This window comes from Ctenopharyngodon idella, chromosome 3 (assembly GCF_019924925.1).
Source record: "Ctenopharyngodon idella isolate HZGC_01 chromosome 3, HZGC01, whole genome shotgun sequence".
Classification (NCBI taxonomy): Eukaryota; Metazoa; Chordata; class Actinopteri; order Cypriniformes; family Xenocyprididae; genus Ctenopharyngodon; species Ctenopharyngodon idella.
The window spans coordinates 25,930,687-25,950,529 of record NC_067222.1 but is presented as its reverse complement, the minus strand read 5'-3'; the positions used below and the strand labels follow the sequence as shown (position 1 = coordinate 25,950,529).

The following is a 19,843-nucleotide window of genomic DNA, read 5'->3' as shown; positions in this document are numbered from 1 at the left end:
CATTGGAATATACTGTTCATAACAATATATATATTAAATTAAGTCTTAATACATATACATAACACTTTTTACTTAAATATTTTTGTTCCTTTGTTCTATAAGTTTTAATATTTTATGGGTAATTTTCACTGGTTCACAGTGTTTTCTGGCGAATTTTCCTCATTAGAGTCCTGTTTTTCTCAGTTCTTCTTCTCTTTTTTTCAGTCCCACTTTTTAGACACTAGATTTTCATCTTTCTCTGTTGGAGAAAATCAGTTATATGAGACAATATGACTTAAAGATTATTCCACAACACTATTGTAAAGTTTAAATAATCTAGGCACACATTGATTTGAAGCACATAATTCTGAATGTCTTTACAGTCATAATTCAATATTTAAATATCCTTTAAACCAATTGCTTTAATTGAACAGAATATGTACTGTTTTAACCAGACAAAACTACATATATGAGGATGAATTTAGCATTAAGACATTAAGCATCTACAATGGCATGTATTGCTATATGGAGCATAACTGTACAGTCGTTCACTGATTCAGATCTGAGGAGGTCCATGACTGACAGTATAATATATACATGTCAATCAACAAGCCAAAGAACATAGCACAATTTGTCCATACACAAACAGACACAGGGACGCAGGCAGGCACAGACAGAGAGGATTGTGGGATACCTTGCTTTGTTACAGGAATATGGAGGGGAACAGGATTAGGCTGGAATGAGATAAAGAGTGGTTGAACGGGATTGATTAAGAGAAGGAGAAGGGTAAAGAGGAGGGATATTTACACCACTGGAAGAAATGGGGTGCAGAGAGGAGGGTTTAAAAAAATAGGACAAGAGATAAGTATAGGAGAGTACAATTTAAAAGGGAAATTAATAAATTATCATAGGAATTTATATTTGCTTATTATTAATATTCAATTAGTAAGTCAGTTGTTTATTACATCCAGTAAGTTGAAGTTGTTTTAACTAACATTTAGTTTTGTGCTTGTATGTTACTTTTTAAATATGCATGGAGTGTTTAGTTTAGTTTAATTATCAATATCTAGGAACTGTTATATATTTACATGAAATTGTATTTATCATTTATTTAATATTTTGTTCATCTAAATTTGTCAACATGTTTTTGTGTGTGTTAAATGGTTACTCACGCTCCAGGTAGTTGCGAGCAACAAACTTGAGCAGCTCGTCGATGAGGATGACGGGGAAGGAAAGCTTCAGTACAACGATCCACTGGTCCAAGTTGAGATGGGTTAGCTTAAAGATCATCTGATAGAGAAAACGACAGAGATTAGCAAATGAGAAATGACGGATGATAAAAAGCAATTGGATTGAAACTTAAAATCAATGAAAGAATTTATGCGCTTGTAATTGAATCAAGCTGTGTCTGTTTGGGAAATATAAGCATCTATGGGCCAGGCCTGATCATGGTCCCCTAAGGCTCCTGGGCACATATGTCTTTGGTCGCCCCCTAGTGGCAGACCCTTTAGTCTGAGATATTGCAAAAGGCAAACTGAACCAAATTTAGCAAGCTAGATGGATGCAGTACTTACAGGCAGAGGGTCCACATAGATGATCATGAAGTGCAGAGACATGGAGAGAGACATGGCTCCCACCAACCACAAATTGCTCCATGGAGGCATACGCAGCAGAGACTGATTCTCGGACAAGCTGCAAAAATGTGCACCAATATATGTTACAATGAGCAAAAAAAAAAAACATGTATGTCGAGCTGCTTTGTGATATTCAGATTTGGTGTATGTCAGTTCTGACCTGTTCAGAGCGTTGCACATCTCAATGGTGACCAGCACAGACAGAGCCATTGTCATGGGTGGAGCGGCTTCAAACACTTCACAGTCAATGCCGGCAAAGTCCTCGTTCTCAGCAGTGCACTGCATGAAGTGGGACTGGGGACAAAGAATAGGTACAGCATTATTATTTTATTGTGAAATGTACCTTTTATTGTTAGCAATTCACCCTTCGCCGGGATTTTGATTGGCAGGTGATTTGACCAATCATAACGGCAAATGTCAGACAAACAAACCAGACCGGAGAGTTAGTAGATTAATGTCTGTGGACTTGAAAAGTGGGGTATTGACGTCTTTCCGCAGTTGAAACAACCTGCCTACTGATTCTGATGTTCATTCATGTTTATTTCATGCAATAACTAGGACAAGATGATCGGTTTACATATCGCTTGAACTGAGGTGCTACAGCGATCTGTCACGACACATTAAAGAGGCACAAAACGGTATTTATAGTTTGAATTTCTTTTAAAAATGACAATTTTACGTTAATACCAAAAGTAACCTACTCTGTCTTGTCTGTCGGCACATTGTCAGTGTCTTCTTTGCTCCGCAATGTATTTTTCACTGCGTGAGAACGTGAAGTGTGGTGTGAGAGCGGACGTAGCGACAGTAACTAAGGGGGGTGAGTCTTTGCGAAGGGTCAATTGCTTTATTCTCAACATTCAGAGACGTCAGGCAGCAACTATTTTATCCCTGTAGCCAGTGCTGTAGTACTCAAGTCCAAGACGATATTTTTAGGAGCATTTGGACTTAGCCTACACTTTGACTTGAAAGAGCTGATCTCGACTAGTCTTAGAAAATATGGTCCTGGACTCTGTCTTGAGTACTGCAACACTGCCTGTAGCATTAGTTAAGATAATGCTAGACTCACCAGCTGGTAGAAGGAGACCATGGGGCCTTCTTCGCAGTAGAGGAACCACCAGCCAGCAGCAGCAACAGTTGCAGCACCAACATAACCTGAGAGAGTGAGAGATTGAACAGAATATGTAATGCAATCTGAGGTAATCAGGGAAGATACAATGGCAATGAATGCATGGTGAACCTACAATGGATCAAAAATAAATCAGAAGAATGGTAAGTAGCATACCTCCAATGGCCAGGTATCTGAAGAACAGCCAGCCAGAGATGAGGGGCTCTTTGGGGGATCGGGGAGCTTTGCCCATGATATCCAAATCAGGGGGGTTGAAGCCCAGAGCTGTGGCTGGAAGACCGTCAGTCACCAGGTTCACCCACAGAAGCTGAACTGGGATCAGAGCCTCGGGAAGACCAAGAGCAGCTGTCAGGAAGATACTGAAGAAGATGGAGAAAATAAATAAGGTTTAGAATCAACCTATGCCTGATTTCAGAAGGTAAATAGATATATGGGTGTGTATGTGTGTGTGAGCGAGAGATTGTCACCCACCAGACGACCTCGCCGACGTTAGAGGAGATGAGGTAGCGAATAAACTGCTTCATGTTGTTGTAAATGGCTCTGCCCTCCTCAACAGCAGACACAATGCTGGAGAAGTTGTCGTCGGCCAGGACCATCTCAGAGGCTGACTTGGCAACAGCGGTGCCAGAGCCCATGGCAATGCCAATCTCTGCCTTCTTCAGGGCAGGAGCATCGTTCACACCATCACCAGTCTGAAGAAAGTTTGGGGTTAGGGAATATTAAAAAGGTAAGACTTCATTTTATAGTAAAAAAAAACACAAGCATGTTAAGTTCAGTTGATTCTTAACTACTTTGCAGTCCACAGGTAGGTCTTAGTTCAACTTAAGGAAGTGACATTTTCTGACCAAGATCCTGTCTGGTCAAAGATGGTCTTTTGTCTTATTTCATTTGCTCCATTCAGTTCACTTACCATGGCAGTGATCTCATCAAAGCCTTGAAGGAACTCAACGATCTTGCTCTTGTGGGAGGGCTCGACACGAGCATAACAGCAGGCCTTACGCACAGCTTCTCTCTGCTGTTGCAGTGGCAGGTCATCAAACTCACGGCCAGTGAAAGCACGGCCTGTCACATCCTCATCATCACCGAAGATGCCAATACGGCGGCAGATAGCCACAGCGGTACCCTTGTTATCACCTGGGAAGGAGAAAAGTTGAGAATTTTACAAATTTTCAGGATTACTGCATTATTTTAACCTATTATGCTTTGTTTTCAGATGTTCTGTGCCAGTCAAGTATCATTGTGGGAGACTGAATGCTAATTTCCGCTAACTTGTGAAGTTACCATCACAAGCAAGTGTGCTTTTGTACACAATATGACCAGCAGGAAGAGTTCAAAAAAAGCCAAAGCAGGATTAATTGTTGTGTCACAGAGCAACAAACAGACTAACAGTCTGCCTAGAATGCTGCAAACACAGACCAGTGAAGTGAGACGGACAGTGACATGTTCCAGTGCTGTTTTAAGAAATGTCAGCACTGATTTGAAAATTGAACATGGTTTACCTGTGATCATGATCACACGGATGCCAGCAGCCTTGCACAGCTCAATAGATCCAACAACCTCTTTACGAGGAGGATCCAACATACCAACACAACCCACAAAGGTGAGATCAGTCTGTGAGGAAGCAAAAAAATGGAGTGGTTAAATCATGTTAGTTGGAATACAAATGATGTCCATGTTTATCTCTCTCTATCTTCTCTCAAAAATACCTCATATTCAGCAAACTTGGTAGAGTCCTCCAGGTTCATTTCCTCCCGTCTCAGAGGGTTGTCACGGGTTGCCAGAGCCAGGCAGCGCAGGGTATCACGGCCAGTACCCCATTCCTTGATCACGGCCATGATCTTATCCTTAACTGGGCCAGTCAGAGGCACACGGGTGGTGCCAACACGCACATAGGCACATCTGTCAATCACACCCTCAGGAGCACCCTACAACAATAACGGTTTTGTGTTTTAGATTCTTTTTATGGTATTGTTACTACTTCATTTTAAGGATCTATCTTACCTTGACAAACATCTTGTTTCCAACAGGGGCCTTGGAGGCCTTTGCAGGGGAGCAATAGACGGACATGGACTTCCTGTCACGGGAGAACTCAAGAGTAAAGTCCTTCTTCATAAGCTGCTTGATCACCTACGAATCCAAGAGCAGCAAACTACATTGATATAATGTCTGATATGGAATTTAATGGAATTTCAATCTTGGCACATGACATTTGACAGTTGAACCATTACAAAAACCCAACCATAAATTCAAGAGTGTAGAAATAAATACCACTATCATAGCTATCCTTGTGATATTTCAGTCATGAAATTAGGACTAAAAGTTTCAACTCAGAAATGCAGCTGACCAACATGAACTGGTCTCTGAAGAGACTGAGATACTTACAGTGCAGCATGTGTTGGCTCTCTCAACCTTGGACAGACCACGGACGTCAGTGTTGAACACATTCATCTTTTCAACCAGGCAGCACAGGGCAGTCTCTGTAGCCTCACCCACTTTCTCATAGATTCCTTTAGACTGTAAAACAAAGAGTTAAGCTCGGTTATTGCTCCTCAACTGAAGAGCTTAGATGAGATGAGACAGAATAAAGGTTTGTTTACCTCATTGTAGTCCAGAGAAGAGTCATTGCACAAGGCACAGATTGTTGCCAGCTCAACAAGGCCATCGTACTGGCCACACTTGACAGGAAGTCCACCCTTAGTCCTGCAAGGTAAAGTAAGGTGAAGAATGGTGAGTCTTGTGTGAGCATGAGTGTCACTTAACAAATATAAAATCACTTACACTTCTCCCTCTGGTGTGTACTTGGATCCAGAAATGTCATACTGGTCAAGAGTCACAGAGTCACCCTCCACCTTTTCAATGACGAACATCTAAATACAAAGAGAATGACGACGCTTAAAACTGTGTGTAGGGGAAGGATTTTGTGGTTGTAGTGAGAGGATTTGTATATTGGTGAAAGACATTGTCTATCACAAACCTTTGTAACACACATCTGGTTGGTGGTGAGGGTGCCGGTCTTGTCTGAGCAAATGACAGATGTGCAGCCCAGAGTCTCTACAGAGGGAAGAGAACGGACGATGGCGTTCTTCTTAGCCATGCGGCGGGTTCCCAGAGCCAAGCAGGTAGTGATGACAGCAGGCAGACCTGCTCGGAGAAGAAAACCGTCAAATACGCTCTGTTGGATTTGCTCAAATTATAAAGTCTGCATTGAAAAGGTGAGTCTTGACTCGTGTCTGCATTTTCCTCTTGATTTCACACTGTTGTACCCTGATTTGTATCATGACTCCTGTATTCTCACCTTCGGGAATGGCGGCTACGGCAAGAGCCACAGCGATCTTGAAGTAGTAGACAGCACCACGGATCCAGGAGCCGCCGTGGACGGGGTCGTTGAAGTGGCCAATGTTGATGAGCCAGACAGCCACACAGATGAGGGAGATGACTTTGGAGAGCTGCTCGCCAAACTCATCCAGCTTCTGCTGCAAGGGGGTCTTCTCCTGTTCAGTGGCAGCCATCTGATCACGGATCTTACCGATCTCAGTTGAGACACCGGTGGCGACCACAACTCCGATAGCCTTGCCAGCAGCAATGTTAGTGCCCTGGGAAAATGAGAGGGAGAAGATGTTTCGGGATTAGTGCTGGAGACAGAGGAGACGAGCAACAAAAGGCTGAATGAAGGTAAACTCACAGAGAAAAGCATGTTCTTTTTGTCCTGGTTGACAGCCCTGGGGTCAGGAACAGACTCTGTGTGTTTAATCACACTTACAGACTCACCTGAGAATAAAGTGATAAAGGAGGTCAGAGAAGGGCGAAGATGTATGCAATGTTTTTGTGAGTATTGGAAGGCTAAATATTGTAAATCAGAGACTAACCAGTGAGGATAGATTGGTCCACACGTAGGGTTGTGGAGCGGATGGCGGTGATTCTGATATCAGCAGGGACTTTGTCACCAACTACACAAAGATGAGATTTGAGAACATGCATATATGAAGAACAATACATGCTCAAAACTAACACTAACAAAGTATAGAAAGGCTGTAGAGTGACACTTAGTTTTAGGGACACTTGGTTTCAGCAGTCCTATTCTTAATTTGATTGGGTTTTCTTTAAATATTTCAAATTATTTTATTATAAAAGTTTCCGAAATTATGTATATTCAAAGCTTCTCTAGAATATCTATCTGATTAATGGTTTTACAATGATTTATAATGTTTTCTAGTCCAGGACTGTCCAATCCTGTTCTTGGAGGTCCACCTTCTTATAGAGTTTAGCTACAACGTTACTAAAACACAAATGAACAAGCTAACCAAGGTCTTTAAGATTATTAAAAACATTCACACAGGAAAATGACCCACCAGGAGCAGGATTGGCCCCTAATCTAGTCTAAAGATGTCACTTTTAATAATGTTTGCAGATCTTTTGGTGATAGATTAGCGATCCAAAAGGAGGACCTAATCAAGGGGCAAATGAATGAAAAAGAATTGCAAGGACAAGTTGACTTTCATAGTGGTGTAAACAAGTGGCATGGAGAGAAAAATGAGTGATGAGGAAGGAACAGGTGGAAGAGGGAAAGAGAAGGGGTTAGGGATCGAGAGAGGGCAAGTAGAGGAACAGGTGCTGGGATGTATTTATATACAGGCCTTTTCTTTGCCCGTGCTCTCGCGGGTTCTTTCAGTCTTTTCTGATCCCATTACTCTATATTCTTCCTCCTGCTGTCACACACACCCCGTAATTGCCTTAAAAGGATGCTCACACTTTCTCAAGGGCACGAGTCCCATATAGTCCTGTCCCCTCTACACATGTCTCATTACTTGACACACTGTAACAGTTGGCTTGACGGTGTTGCTTACTCTGCATTTCCATTTTCAGACATTTGAGCTATTCTGATGCAAGTGAGCATTATGGGATTGTTCTGTGCTATCTATGCTCTACTGTTCGATGCTCAGATCCATTGGTATACCTGACACTTCCACAATGTCTCCAGGAACGATCTCTCTGGCTTTGATCCTCTGTACGCTCTTTCTGTCAGCGCGGTAGACTTTGCCCATTTCTGGCTCATACTCCTTCAGAGCCTCAATGGCGCTCTCTGCATTGCGCTCCTGTGAAAACACATCTAGATCAGCTCCCTTAGGATTTTACACCTTGACAGCTCTCTCCTTCCAAGGGTGTACATGCTTTCCAAATGACTGTTGTGCCACCCCAATGGACCTTTGATGAAATCTGATCAGCCTCTAGTATTTTTACCATTGGACCTTTGTCGTCATTTGTGTTCTTGGGGCCCTTAGGGTGAATACTGCTGTGCCTAACCTTTAACCTCTGATGTCATTTACACCACTTTGAGTTCTAAAGTTTTAGGCTCTTAAGTTTCTCTTGAAATGTATGAATTTCATTGTATTAGATAACAAAATATCAAACCAAGTGGCATCTGAGTGAAAATGGCTTAAACTAAACATTGGTTTTTAGCCATTTTCAATTATTTTTATTATAGACCCTTTTCACATTTCGGGTTTCTCAGAAGCGGAAGTCGTCATAGTTGGGTTAACGTTTATAACGGTGAATGAGAGACTTAATTAAATATATTTTTTGTTTCAATTTGCGCAAATGGCAAAAGAAAAACTTCACAACTGTGTTTTCACAACTTTCAAGAAGAGAAAAAAATAAAGAGCGATTGATAACAGCAGTCAGAAGAGAGAAAGATGTCATTTTTACCGTCACTCCCATAGCCACTGTATTAGAAACACCTTTACAGCAGCGTTAACTAGATTTTTGTAATTTGATGCAAAGGTAATATAATACAATGTATACTGTTATAAATGTACATACATTTTTTTTTTTTTTAATGAAAATTTAAAAAACTTTATGACATTGATGACCGTTAAAACGCGTCATCATAGTCTGTGAAAAGGGTCTATTTTATTTTTATTTTTTGCTTGAAAAGTGTTTTCTTTGATATCTTAATTTGTTTATATATTTAAAATAAGTTCCATTTGTTTTGACATTTGTTATATAATTTTTATTTATTTGTATTTTATTTTTTTATTTTTTGAGGTTGCCTTTAGTTTCCAAATACGTTTTGGGGCCACTGTATTGGGAATGTAAAATGAATGTGTGTATTCACCTGCCATACTCCAACCACAGCATTGGCGATAAGGATGAGGAGAATGACAAAAGGCTCGACGAAGGCAGTGACTGTTTCCTCACCTTCCTCAAACCAGGCCAGTACCTAATGAACAGAGAGCAGGAGTGTGAGAAAGACATCCAAGACCCAAACGAGAGGTAGAAATGAAATAGATTTAAGATCTACTATCCACCTCATTAGAGTCGAATCAAAGAGCCAGTGAATGTGTGTGTGCATACCCGCTGAAAGTTTTGGTCAGTTAAGTGCCCCCCCCCCCCCCTCCACACACACACACTCACACACTCACACGCTTCATCTGTACATTGAGTTATGCTAGTACAGCTGATCCTGTTCCAGTAATTCTCACGTGTGCGCATGCATTACTCAATATACAGCACGTTAGCACCTGCTGTCTGCCTTTCTCTGCTTCACCTTTACAGTCTCTCCACTGGTCTGTCTTTCATTCCTTCCATCTTTGACCTTTGTGGGTGGATTCAGTTTCTTGGGCTGGCTTAAGACTACCTTAAAATAACACTCTCGTCTTAATCGCTCACTCTCTCTTTTCTCTTTTTCTCTCCTCCTTTATTTCTCTGTCCTTGCTTCTCTTCAAAGCTTCTCTCCTGGCCTTCTAAGGCCATAATGACAGCTGTGATGTCATGTGCCCGGACAAAACAGCAGAACTAATGCTGTCTGCTTCATTTATTCCAAAACAGATTTGGAAGAAAGAAAGAAATGCAGTTTTATGTGCCGACACTGTTTGATTATCAGTACGGAATGTACTCAGATTTCAAGAGCAAGGGCATATGCGCATCTGGGACTAAGAAAATATGCCTAGCACCTCATGCTAGCGGTGTTGTTTCATGCAGCCATAAGGGTTGCATACTACCCGGCACAGATAAACAGCTGGATTATGGTCTACCCATTATATACACAGGGCTGGAGGGTTACCGTTTAACTTGATTGACAGCAACGGATGGGAATGTGGGAAATGTGTCCCTGTCCTTCTCATATACATTATTAATCATTGTCTGCACCCATAAATGAAACCCTGTTCATTCATTAAAATGTTACAGCTCTGCAACTGTAGACTTAACCTAAGTCAGCATAATCCAGGTTATGAAATTAGTGAATTATCGAAGCACTACCTGTGGAAAGTGAGGTTTCTGAAGGTTTAGACTACGTTATGATGTTATGCGGTTTCTATTTACTTACAAAAGAGATGCAGGCAGCCAACAGCAGGATCCTGACCAAGAGATCTTCAAACTGCTCAACCACCAGCTCCCAGATGCTCTTACCTGAGAGAGAAGGTAATGTTTGATTTTTATATATATATGTCAATAAATATGACCAGTAAGCATAATCTTTGTATGACTTAAGCATAACTGTATAACTGACTTGCGTATAAAACAAAAGGGATGTTTTTGAAGTATTCTAATTCAGTATGCGTAAAATACATAAAATTGCTGTCAATTCTAGGTCTAGGTCTTGTCATATAAAGCTATAAAAACAGTAAACTGAAAACTTACCTTCTTCAGCGGGCAGCTCTGTGATTGGTTGGTTTGGTCCAGTTGACAAGATGAATGGAGGAGGTGATTAGAAACAGAACCATTAGAATAAGCCATCAATATCTTTCCCATTAATAATCACCATAACATAGCATAAATGATTTCATAATATGGTTCATTCTGAAATTAGCTGAGCTCACACATATAAAACTATTATATTAGTAGTCTAGCAATTTGTCCTTCTGTTTGACCTTCAATTGAAGTCCCTGTAGGCCTAAAATGGTTCCAGCTGTCACTTTTTTGCTTTCTCGTCTTTAATGTGATCTGTTTTTTTCTTCTTCTTTCTTTCCATTATCTTCTAATCTTGCTTTTGCAACTTAATGTTATTGTGCAGCATGGATCAGTGCATCTGTTCAGGGTCATTTTGCCTTTGGCTGAGAGCTCTAATTTCTCTTAAATACAGCATGTTGAGTTCTGGTAAGAAAACACCTCTGAAGATCTGTGTCTTCTCTCAGTTTTGAATGCATTTGAATTGGATTTTAAATTATAAGTCTTAAGATACAGTGTTACACATTCGTCTTTTCTTCCATTATGTTGTCTGTTCTCAACTGACTAATCACAACTAATCTTTCTACACAAAATATGTTCTCAATACTAAGTTGGGCATTCTTGCTACCTCTTCCCTTCCAGATTGTTTGTTCTGGTAATACATTCCAACATTGTTTCATTGTAATCAAACATCCATTCATATTTTTAAGAAGCCTCCATCCACTTGTCCATGCTTTCCTCACCGTTGAATCCGTACTTGGCTTGGTTTTTCTTGACCTGATCTGGAGCGAGGCCTGTGCTCTCGCTCACGCCGAAGTAGGCCAGGCATTCTGCTGGTTCCTTGGTGTGTGCGTTCTCCATCCTGTCTGCTCAAAGGGGAGACTTCACAAAAACAACACAGAGATGTAGATAAGTTGGATTTCCACTCAGAAAAATGGAGAAAAGTCCAGGTTTAACACTTTTTTTTACAGGTCATTGAGAAACTAATGAATCCTTTTAATTATAAAAAAAAGAAAAAAAAAAAAGAAAAGATTGAATGCAAAAGAGAGTACGCACCAACACTTTTTAAAAGTGCAGGATAGGGACAAAACAGATGGCCCCTTGATTCTCTCTCCCCTCTCTCTCTTTCTCTCTCTCCTCTCCTTCCTCTGGAGCGCAGGGCTGACAGAAAGTGCAAACTTCCACTCATCTCCGTAGAGTTTTATAAAGACACCAGGCAAACCATCGCCCAGGTCACACCCAGAGGAGGCCCCCTATTGGCTGAGACGAGACAAATATGGTGGGAAAGGGGCATGGCCTTGGGAAGAGAGATGAAGAGGTGTGATTGGAGCAATTGGGTGACAACTGCAGCGGGGGTGAGCAGCCTTGAAAGCGGGGTTGAAATTGGGATCTGTTTTTGGAACATGCATGAACAGGAGGATGGAGACTGTGAATGGGGAATTGTGGTGTTGGGATGGTGGTGGTGGGAGTGGAGGGGGTCAGATGAGTGATAGCTCAAATGGTTTTGGGATGTTGATATGCTTGATCAAGAGCTTGGCTTTTTGTGGGGATTAAAAACTTACAGGGCTCTGTTATAATTATGTGTAATGGGATTAAAATATTTATCAATTCTATAAGAACTATAATGTGAGCGTACTTTTGAAAATTAATGAAGACTGTCGAGTCTCCATCCTCAGAGAGGATTAGCACCTGGGATGAACAGTTATGGAAAAAGTGTGTGAGGGTAAAGCAGCACTTCAGACGTGGTAAATGTGCTGTAAAACAGACTGAGGAGGGATTAATTAGCAAGAGGGAAAAGAAAGAGGCAAAGAAAGGGCCGTTAAGGTAGAAATGGGGGTTTTACTTTTATAGATCTTTTATCTTGTTGACAGATAGTTTGGATGAATAGACAGAGATGGATGACTGGTTAAATATTTTTTGCCAAACCAAATCAGGGACAGGAAGTAACCAGCATGTGATTTTAGCCCATTTAATGTCCATTCTTTTTCTTTTCTTTTCTTATACTTTTTTTTTTTTTTTCTCCAAATGCAATGCTTTCAATTAATTTCTGTAAAGCTGAAAATCAGGGTAAACATAGGTCAAGTCATCTTCATTTATATAGCGCTTTTTACAATACAGATTGTTTCAAAGCAGCTTCACAGTGATAAGAGGAAAATTAATGGACAGAGATTGTTTTAGCTTTAGGTAAAGTAAAGCAATGGATAAATGGGACAAACAAGTTTTTGCATTTAATATTTCTTTTTCCTCTGTATATTATGTAGTGAAGATCTTTAGTTGTTTAAAATGATATTGTGTGAGTGGGTTAAGACATTTGGCATCATATTTTAAAACAACAAAAGTGAAAAATAACAGTCAGTTCAGTCAAGTCACAGGCTTGCAGATCATTTGCTTTAGAGTGGGTTCACCCTATCATCATCCTCATGTCAGCTGAAACTAAATCCATACCTTTAGACAACATGACATGATCAATTTTAAAAATTCTTGATATATTAATTCAGTTTTATTGGCTAGATTTATTTGCATAGGTCTAGTAATGCAAAGTTTTTTTTGTTTTTTTGTTTTAAAAATGGTAATAAAATATGACAAGATCTCAGAATTAAACTGTCAGAAAAAAATTATCTTAATTATGTCAGATAACACTTAAGCAAAACATGGTCAGGTCAAAGTGTCTGAATAATTTTTGGTTCCAAATTTTTATCAATTTTACTGGTAGTCCACTGTATGAAGAATTTTTGGGTATAATATGTCACAGTTTACTTTATTTTGCTATTCTCACTTACATAAATGAACTGTAGTGTCCTGCACCCACTAGTAAAAATATATCAAAAATGTCTGAATAATTTTTGGTTTGACACATACAGGCACACCAGAGCATTACAAGACTATCAGACGCATGAGTAAATGTCTTATTTATAATGTTTTATTATAAATAATAAAATTCATAATAATGTTTTCATTCATTCTCTTCACTTGAACTTTATATGCTATTTGGCAAACAGCGTTATTTTCAAGACGGCACACTTTCTTGAACATACTACTATCTGTGTTGTTGTTTTTAATTAAAACTATAACAGTTAAAATAGTTTTTGTTAACTAAAATAAAAAATATTAGATTGAAAAACAGAGAAAATTAGAAATGTTGTCTTGGCAGCTAACTAAGTTTAAGTGCTAAAATTACTAAAACTAAATGAACTGAAATAAATCTCAATTCCAGCTAAACAGAAAAAAGAAAAAAAAAGAATACGACAGTATGTCACAAAAAGACTAAAACTTAAAATTAAAACTGAAAATACAAAAATAAGTGCTAATTCAAAATATGAATAAATAGTAAAAGTAATGCTTTAACTATACTGTTGCACAATAAAAATGACTTCCTGCCTTTCAGGTTTGCTTTATTTAACATAGTATGTTCATGCTGGTCTACATCCAATGCTCAGTATAGTCTCTGAAATTCGTTCCGTGCTTCTCCCCAATAAAATGCATGAAGACTTGTTCTTCTACTTCGACTATTGTTATTTAGGTGTTACAGTGCTAGACCCTGTTGTCCGTGTCAGTGGGGGGCTGGTGGTCCTTTTGGTACTTGTGTAACTGTAGATTGAGCCACAGTTGTGTGTGTCCTGTATAAATAGATCTGAGTGATGTGGACCAGCAGCAGCTCAACTCAATTGTTGGATTTTTGCTCCAGTGTGGCTGAAAAAAAAAAAAAAAAAAAAGTATGAGGGGTACAGCAGATATTTAGCCATTCTTAGCTAAAGGGTTAAGGATGAAGTTTACTCACAGGCCTCATACATCATGTTTTGCTTAATTTGTCTTTCTGTCCTGTTTTTTAATTCTTTTCACAGTACAAATATTTTTCACCACTGACTCTCTGTGACTTTTCAACTCTGACCCCTTGCCCCCTTTCCGACCCGGGCCCCATCAGGTGTGCTTGTGTGTCATGATTCTGACGTCCCTCCCTGTCGTTGCGCAGAATGTGTCCCGGTACTGCTGGCATGTCTGTGATCATGTTGCAGCACGGGTCGCATTTCGGCAAAAAAAAAAAAAAAAATTCCAGCAGACCATTTCTTACCATTTATTGGACTTGTGGATTTTCTTATATTCAAAATTACAAAATAATTTGTATAGAAAGATTTTATAATACACCCTGACCCTGATTTATCAAGGATATACATAATTTTTTACCACTAATTTCAATATTTTGGGGGACAAAACAGTGCCATTTGTGCCATATTTAAATTAAATTAATTTAAATATTAGAATTTAAATGGTTCTAAAGTAAAAGTACAAATCGCTTAATAAATTTTAAGAATTTTTTAGAATATATATTTTTAAAATAATTTTTCAACATATTTTTAAGATTACTTTTATTTAGCAAAAATGAATTAAGACTAGAGTAATCGCTGCTGAAAATTCAGTTTTGCCATCACGGGAATAAATTACATTTTAAAATATATTAATATAGGAAACAGTTATTTTAAATTGTAACAATATTTCACAATATTACAGTTTTACTGAATTTCACATTAAATAAATGCAGCCATGGTGAAAATTCTGACACTTCTTTCAAAAGCTTTAAAAACCTCAAACTTTTAAATGGTATTCTACACGTATAAGCACTTGGATTTGAAGAACAGGAAGTTTGATGGAAATTGGTTCATGCAATGGTGATCTTCTGCTGGTGGAGTGATTGACGGGACATCTGATGTTGTCCTGGAAAGAGACAGGACACATGGAACTGACAGGTTAGTGCCGAAAGATTTAAGAAATAACATTCCCTCGTTTTATGAGTATATTTATCCTTCTGTAGCTCTGTCATTGTGTACGCGTATTCCCTTTTAGGTCTACACTTGCCCCGCGGAACATACAGAGACACTGCTGGTGACAGGAAGACGGATCAAGGGAAAGAGAAGAGGGACTCAGGAAAACCAAGATGCAGGGATGAAGTGAAGGTTAAATATATACAGTGGCGAGTGAGAGGAGTGTAGAATGGAGATGGCGAAACCAATATGAAGATAAAGATCAGGAGTGACAGTAAAAAATGTGCACTTGAGGAATTAGAGCAAGCAATAACAGGGAAAATAAGTGAGAACAGTAGCTTGGGAAGATTTGACAGTGGTTCAGCTGTTAGTTGTAGTCAGTTGCCACTGACAAATTTATTATCTTCAAACACATCAAGTGATTATTGTGGCCTTTCTCTCTCATTCACTTTTTTAATTCATAAATAAGTATGAGCAGAGGCCAGTGTGATTTTACACACGTGTACAGTATGTTGTGTACATGTGTGTGTGCCAAACAAGTGTGTGACAGGTGTTGGACAGGAATGGTGTTAAATTCTCAGCACTGTCCCTATTCTTGGTTATTTGAATCTCTGGCTCCAAAGTATGGTGTCGTAATCCAGTCTTTAATGACTAACACCTCTATATACACACTCAGACGGCACATGAACACATTCACAAGATCATCTGAAAGGACCCAGAAAAGCACTTTTTACAATTAATTGTTATTTAACAATGATGTTTTGTACATTTATGTTAGTAAGGGATGTATTTCTTGCTTTGAAAAACATTCTGTTGTTTTAAAACAATGTTTTGTCAAGCAATCTAAAGTGCCTCATGTGGCAACTTCTAAATTAAACTGTTTTCTTTTTTTAAGTGAAAAATATTATTTAATATTACTTAATCTACTTTACACTTTTGCAGTGTTATACTATATATTTTATTCCCAGCTAATGCAATAAAACTTGTTCCTTTGTTATTCAAGTTGGGTGAAAATAATAGTAGCACTTTTTAAACCGTTTATCATTTAATGTGGTTTGACGCGTCTCACTCTGTGAAATAATATATGCACGACTGTCATAAAGGCAGGGCCAAGCATTATTTATATGGGTGTTTGGGTACATCAGATGTCACAGCTGTGAAAAAAACAGTTATCAGCTTTTACAGTGAAGGAACATTTCTGTGGGAACAGTTTCTTAACACTATTAATAATAGCGAGGGTTGTCCTTGGGTATTCTTGAAAGAAGAGAGGGCAGAGGATATCCCAAAGAAAGCCCAACACACTCACGCAAAAACCGCTCTCTTTCTCTCCCCCCTTCAGGTTATATTTAGCTCGGCTTTAGGGGTGTCGACCTCTTGCTCTGCTGCAGGCTGTAGCCTTACAAGGCCCAAATCACAAGTACCGTTTCTAAGCAACCCTTGATGTTTTCACTTAAGTGGACGGGTCCGCCAATGTGCTGTGATCCAATGTGATCATTATAATCATCCTATAAGCATCACCATCAGCAGCAGAAGCAGAAGGAGCATGTGCACCTCAAGTTTGGTGATGCTCCTGTTGGTAGATGTGCTTCTATATTTATATATTATATAGACATTTTCAGTTTGCCTTAAGTTTAGTTTAGTGATTGGCTTATGCGTACTTGTATAACTCAGGTAAAATTCATATCAGATACTTGTTTTAAATGTAACAGTGAAAAGGGCACACTAATTCATTGTATATGGGAATGTGATAGAATTAAAGAATTTTAGAAAGAAATTAGTAATATGATCTGGCATATAGTCTTTTCATTCTTGGTATTCATCCTAATTGGAATATTAAGAAGGATACTCCAAGTATTGATAGACATGTGTATACTATATGCCAAAAGGCTCATCACCATTTACTGGAAAAATACAGAAAGGCCTTCTATAACCTGATGGTTAAGAGAAATATCTTCATGCGTTGCAATGGAAAAAATAACCTATATTATTAAGGGTAAAGAAAACAAATTTAAGAGGGTCTGGAGTCCCTTTTTATTATTTAATGAACACAGGGATATTAACAATATAATGGAGGAGGAACAAACTGCTTAATAATTAGGCATTATATTCAAATGAAAAATACTTTAATGGGAACTATATTAATCCTACTTTATTACTTATATTTTTGGTTATTATATGCAATGTATTGTTAACTCTGACTCCCAAAGTACAAACTGTATTAGCCAATGTTGGTTTGTGCTATTGCACTTTTTATGTAGAATGAGCCCCGGTGTTTGTTTATTTGTTTTGTTTTTATTTTTGTACATTATGTGTTGTTACAGATACGTGATGTACATTGTTGTGTAAGTGTTAAAGAAAATGCAATAAAAAATAACATTTAAAAAAAAAGTTTAGTGTATTTACATAGTTAATTTTAGTTTAGTTTCATTTATTTATTTATTTATTTTTAATTTTGAGTTTAAGTATAGATTTTATTTAAGTTATGGTGTTTAAATGCCAAACTTGTATCATTTAAAAATGTTTAACTGCTACATATCTTAGAATAGTCAAGTTTTATTGCCAATTAATGTATACAATGTTCTAAAACTAAAATTATTTTGTGGCCATTTTTGTTTTCTATTTTAGCTAGTTTTGTAATCATGAAAATGCATTTTAGGGTAGTTTTAGTTTTAGTTTTTTTTTTTTTTTTTTTTTTTTTATAAATGTCAGTTAATGATAATATAATTTTATGTTTTGTTTTCTACATTGACCAGCATGGCCTGTCAACAATGTAGCTGTTTTTACACAAACTCTAAAAACGAAAATTGAATGAGAATAAAATAAAGTGGGCAATTAATCTATTCATTTATTTACAATTAATGAATAAGGTAACACTTTATTACAGTGTCCTTGTTACACATGTTACATGTAGTTACTGTAGTAATAACTATAAATTATGCATAACATTCTCTTCATCAGTTGCCATTTTTTTTCTGCTAGAAGGAAACACTGGGAGCTGATTAATGCTATTTACAACCATTTATTTAAAAAATAAATTCTATTTGTATATGTATCTAGTATATTTGTTTTGTTCAAGCACCTATACGTGGCCCACAAAACCAGTCATAAGTCACACAGGTATATTTGTAGCAATAGCCAACAATACATTGTATGGGTCAAAATTATTGATTTTTCTTTTATGCCAAAATTCATTAGGATATTAAGTAAAGATCATGTTTCATGAAGATATTTTGTAAATTTCCTACCGTAAATACGTAATATGCATTGCTAAGGACTTCATTAGGACAACTTTAAAGGTGATTTTCTCAATATTTTGATTTTCTTTCACCCTCAGATTCCAGATTTTCAAATAATTGTATTGTTCTATCCTAGCAAACCATACATCAATGGAAAGCTTATTTATTCAGCTTTCAGATGATGTATAAATCTCAATTTTAAAAAAACTGACTCTATGACTGGTTTTGTGGTCCAGGGTCACGTATGTGGTTGTGGTATATGTACAGTAAACAGCTCTGGATGGGATCAGCGTAGAGTTGAACAGTATGCATTCTGTTTGTTTGTGTTTGTGTGTAAGTATAGAAATACAGTTTGGGTATCTGTTTGTCTGATGATGAATTCAAAAGTGCAGTTGTCCACTATAGAGTTACAATATTTGTTCTCAAACAATTAGGATGAGATTAAGGGTTACTATGGAACAAACAAACAGATGTACTGTATTTGTGTGGGGATCATGGAGCTGTACCAGGATGTTTATTAAGAGCATGTCATGTGTCAATGCTATATGTGTACATGGATCCTCTTTACTGTCCCTCTCTGTTTTGATGAGGGTTTTTTTGTTTTTATTGTTCTTACATTCTTGAGGTTGCACTTTCCGAGGTGGGGCCTGTTTTGATTGGCATGCTTTGCCCCAAAAGGGTTGTCCTTGTCATGCCAGGGACACTTATTTAAACTATAGGGAGAGGGTCTGAAATGCTGTTTCACACGTGGTGGCCTCACACTCTTCCTGACACTCACATTCATGCACATGTGGCTTATTGGCTCCAGTCACATTAGACACACATGCCTGATGCCAACATAATTGCCCTAATCAGCGTCTTAAATCAGTGCTCATCATAACTCATCAGCAGCTGTTACAGTGACGGTCAAATGTGTTACTGATGACTTAAACTAACAGCTTCAGTTGCATTGAAAAAAAATATATTTTGGGTTCAATGCAAGTTAAACTCAATTGAAAGCATTTGTGGCGTAATGCTGACTGTGACAAATGTCCACTTTTCCTTCCTTTTCTTAAAAGAACTTTGTGTTACAGTGCGTCACTTACAAAGAAAGTGAATGAGGCCAATTCATAAATAATAATAATAATAATAATAATAATAAAAACCCTCAATATTTTAACAGTATCACCACCAGATATATACGTGTTGACGTTATAGTGTGCATTTAGCGTGAAAAATCGCTTACTAAACTTTTCTGTGTAAAGTTGTATCTAATTTCACAACCTGTAAAAGCCAAAGTTGTAAATGAAAAGCCTGAAATCCTAAAAACAGTTAAGCATGTTACTGCTCAAATAATACACAAGTGTTAACAGAAGAATTAATGTAAATTCTTTCATAAGATTATAAGCTTTACATTTCTGCTTTTAAATCCTTCAAAAAGCCATTTGCTTCCACTCTAAGTGCCAA

The 19,843-nt window shown here is 38.0% G+C and overlaps 1 protein-coding gene across 1 annotated transcript; it reads right to left on the bottom strand.

The window, feature by feature from the left end:
* Positions 1–80: 80 nt before the first annotated feature.
* On the bottom strand, positions 81–11,906 carry atp2a1 (ATPase sarcoplasmic/endoplasmic reticulum Ca2+ transporting 1). Its single transcript, XM_051888412.1, has 23 exons — positions 11,148–11,906; positions 10,378–10,395; positions 10,064–10,146; positions 8,852–8,956; positions 7,694–7,832; positions 6,606–6,686; positions 6,422–6,507; positions 6,035–6,332; positions 5,714–5,880; positions 5,518–5,606; positions 5,337–5,439; positions 5,122–5,253; positions 4,741–4,866; positions 4,446–4,664; positions 4,239–4,350; positions 3,650–3,873; positions 3,211–3,431; positions 2,896–3,098; positions 2,680–2,765; positions 1,774–1,907; positions 1,554–1,671; positions 1,152–1,269; positions 81–238 (listed from the first exon to the last, which is right to left on the bottom strand). The coding sequence occupies exons 1-23, from the start codon at positions 11,263–11,265 to the stop codon at positions 201–203; spliced, it is 3,018 nt and encodes a 1,005-aa protein (XP_051744372.1). The 5' UTR covers positions 11,266–11,906; the 3' UTR covers positions 81–200.
* Positions 11,907–19,843: the final 7,937 nt, after the last annotated feature.

What these genes read in the sequence shown, in the direction of transcription:
- atp2a1 (XM_051888412.1), bottom strand. Translation starts at nt 11,265, where the DNA reads ATGGAGAACGCACACACCAAGGAACCAGCAGAATGCCTGGCCTACTTC. An exon ending in CTGTGGTTGGAGTATGGCAG is followed by an intron (nt 7,833 to 8,851) that starts GTGAATACACAC and finishes GTGTTTTCACAG; the next exon opens with GAGCGCAATGCAGAGAGCGC. An exon ending in AAAAGAACATGCTTTTCTCT is followed by an intron (nt 6,333 to 6,421) that starts GTGAGTTTACCT and finishes TCATTTTCCCAG; the next exon opens with GGCACTAACATTGCTGCTGG.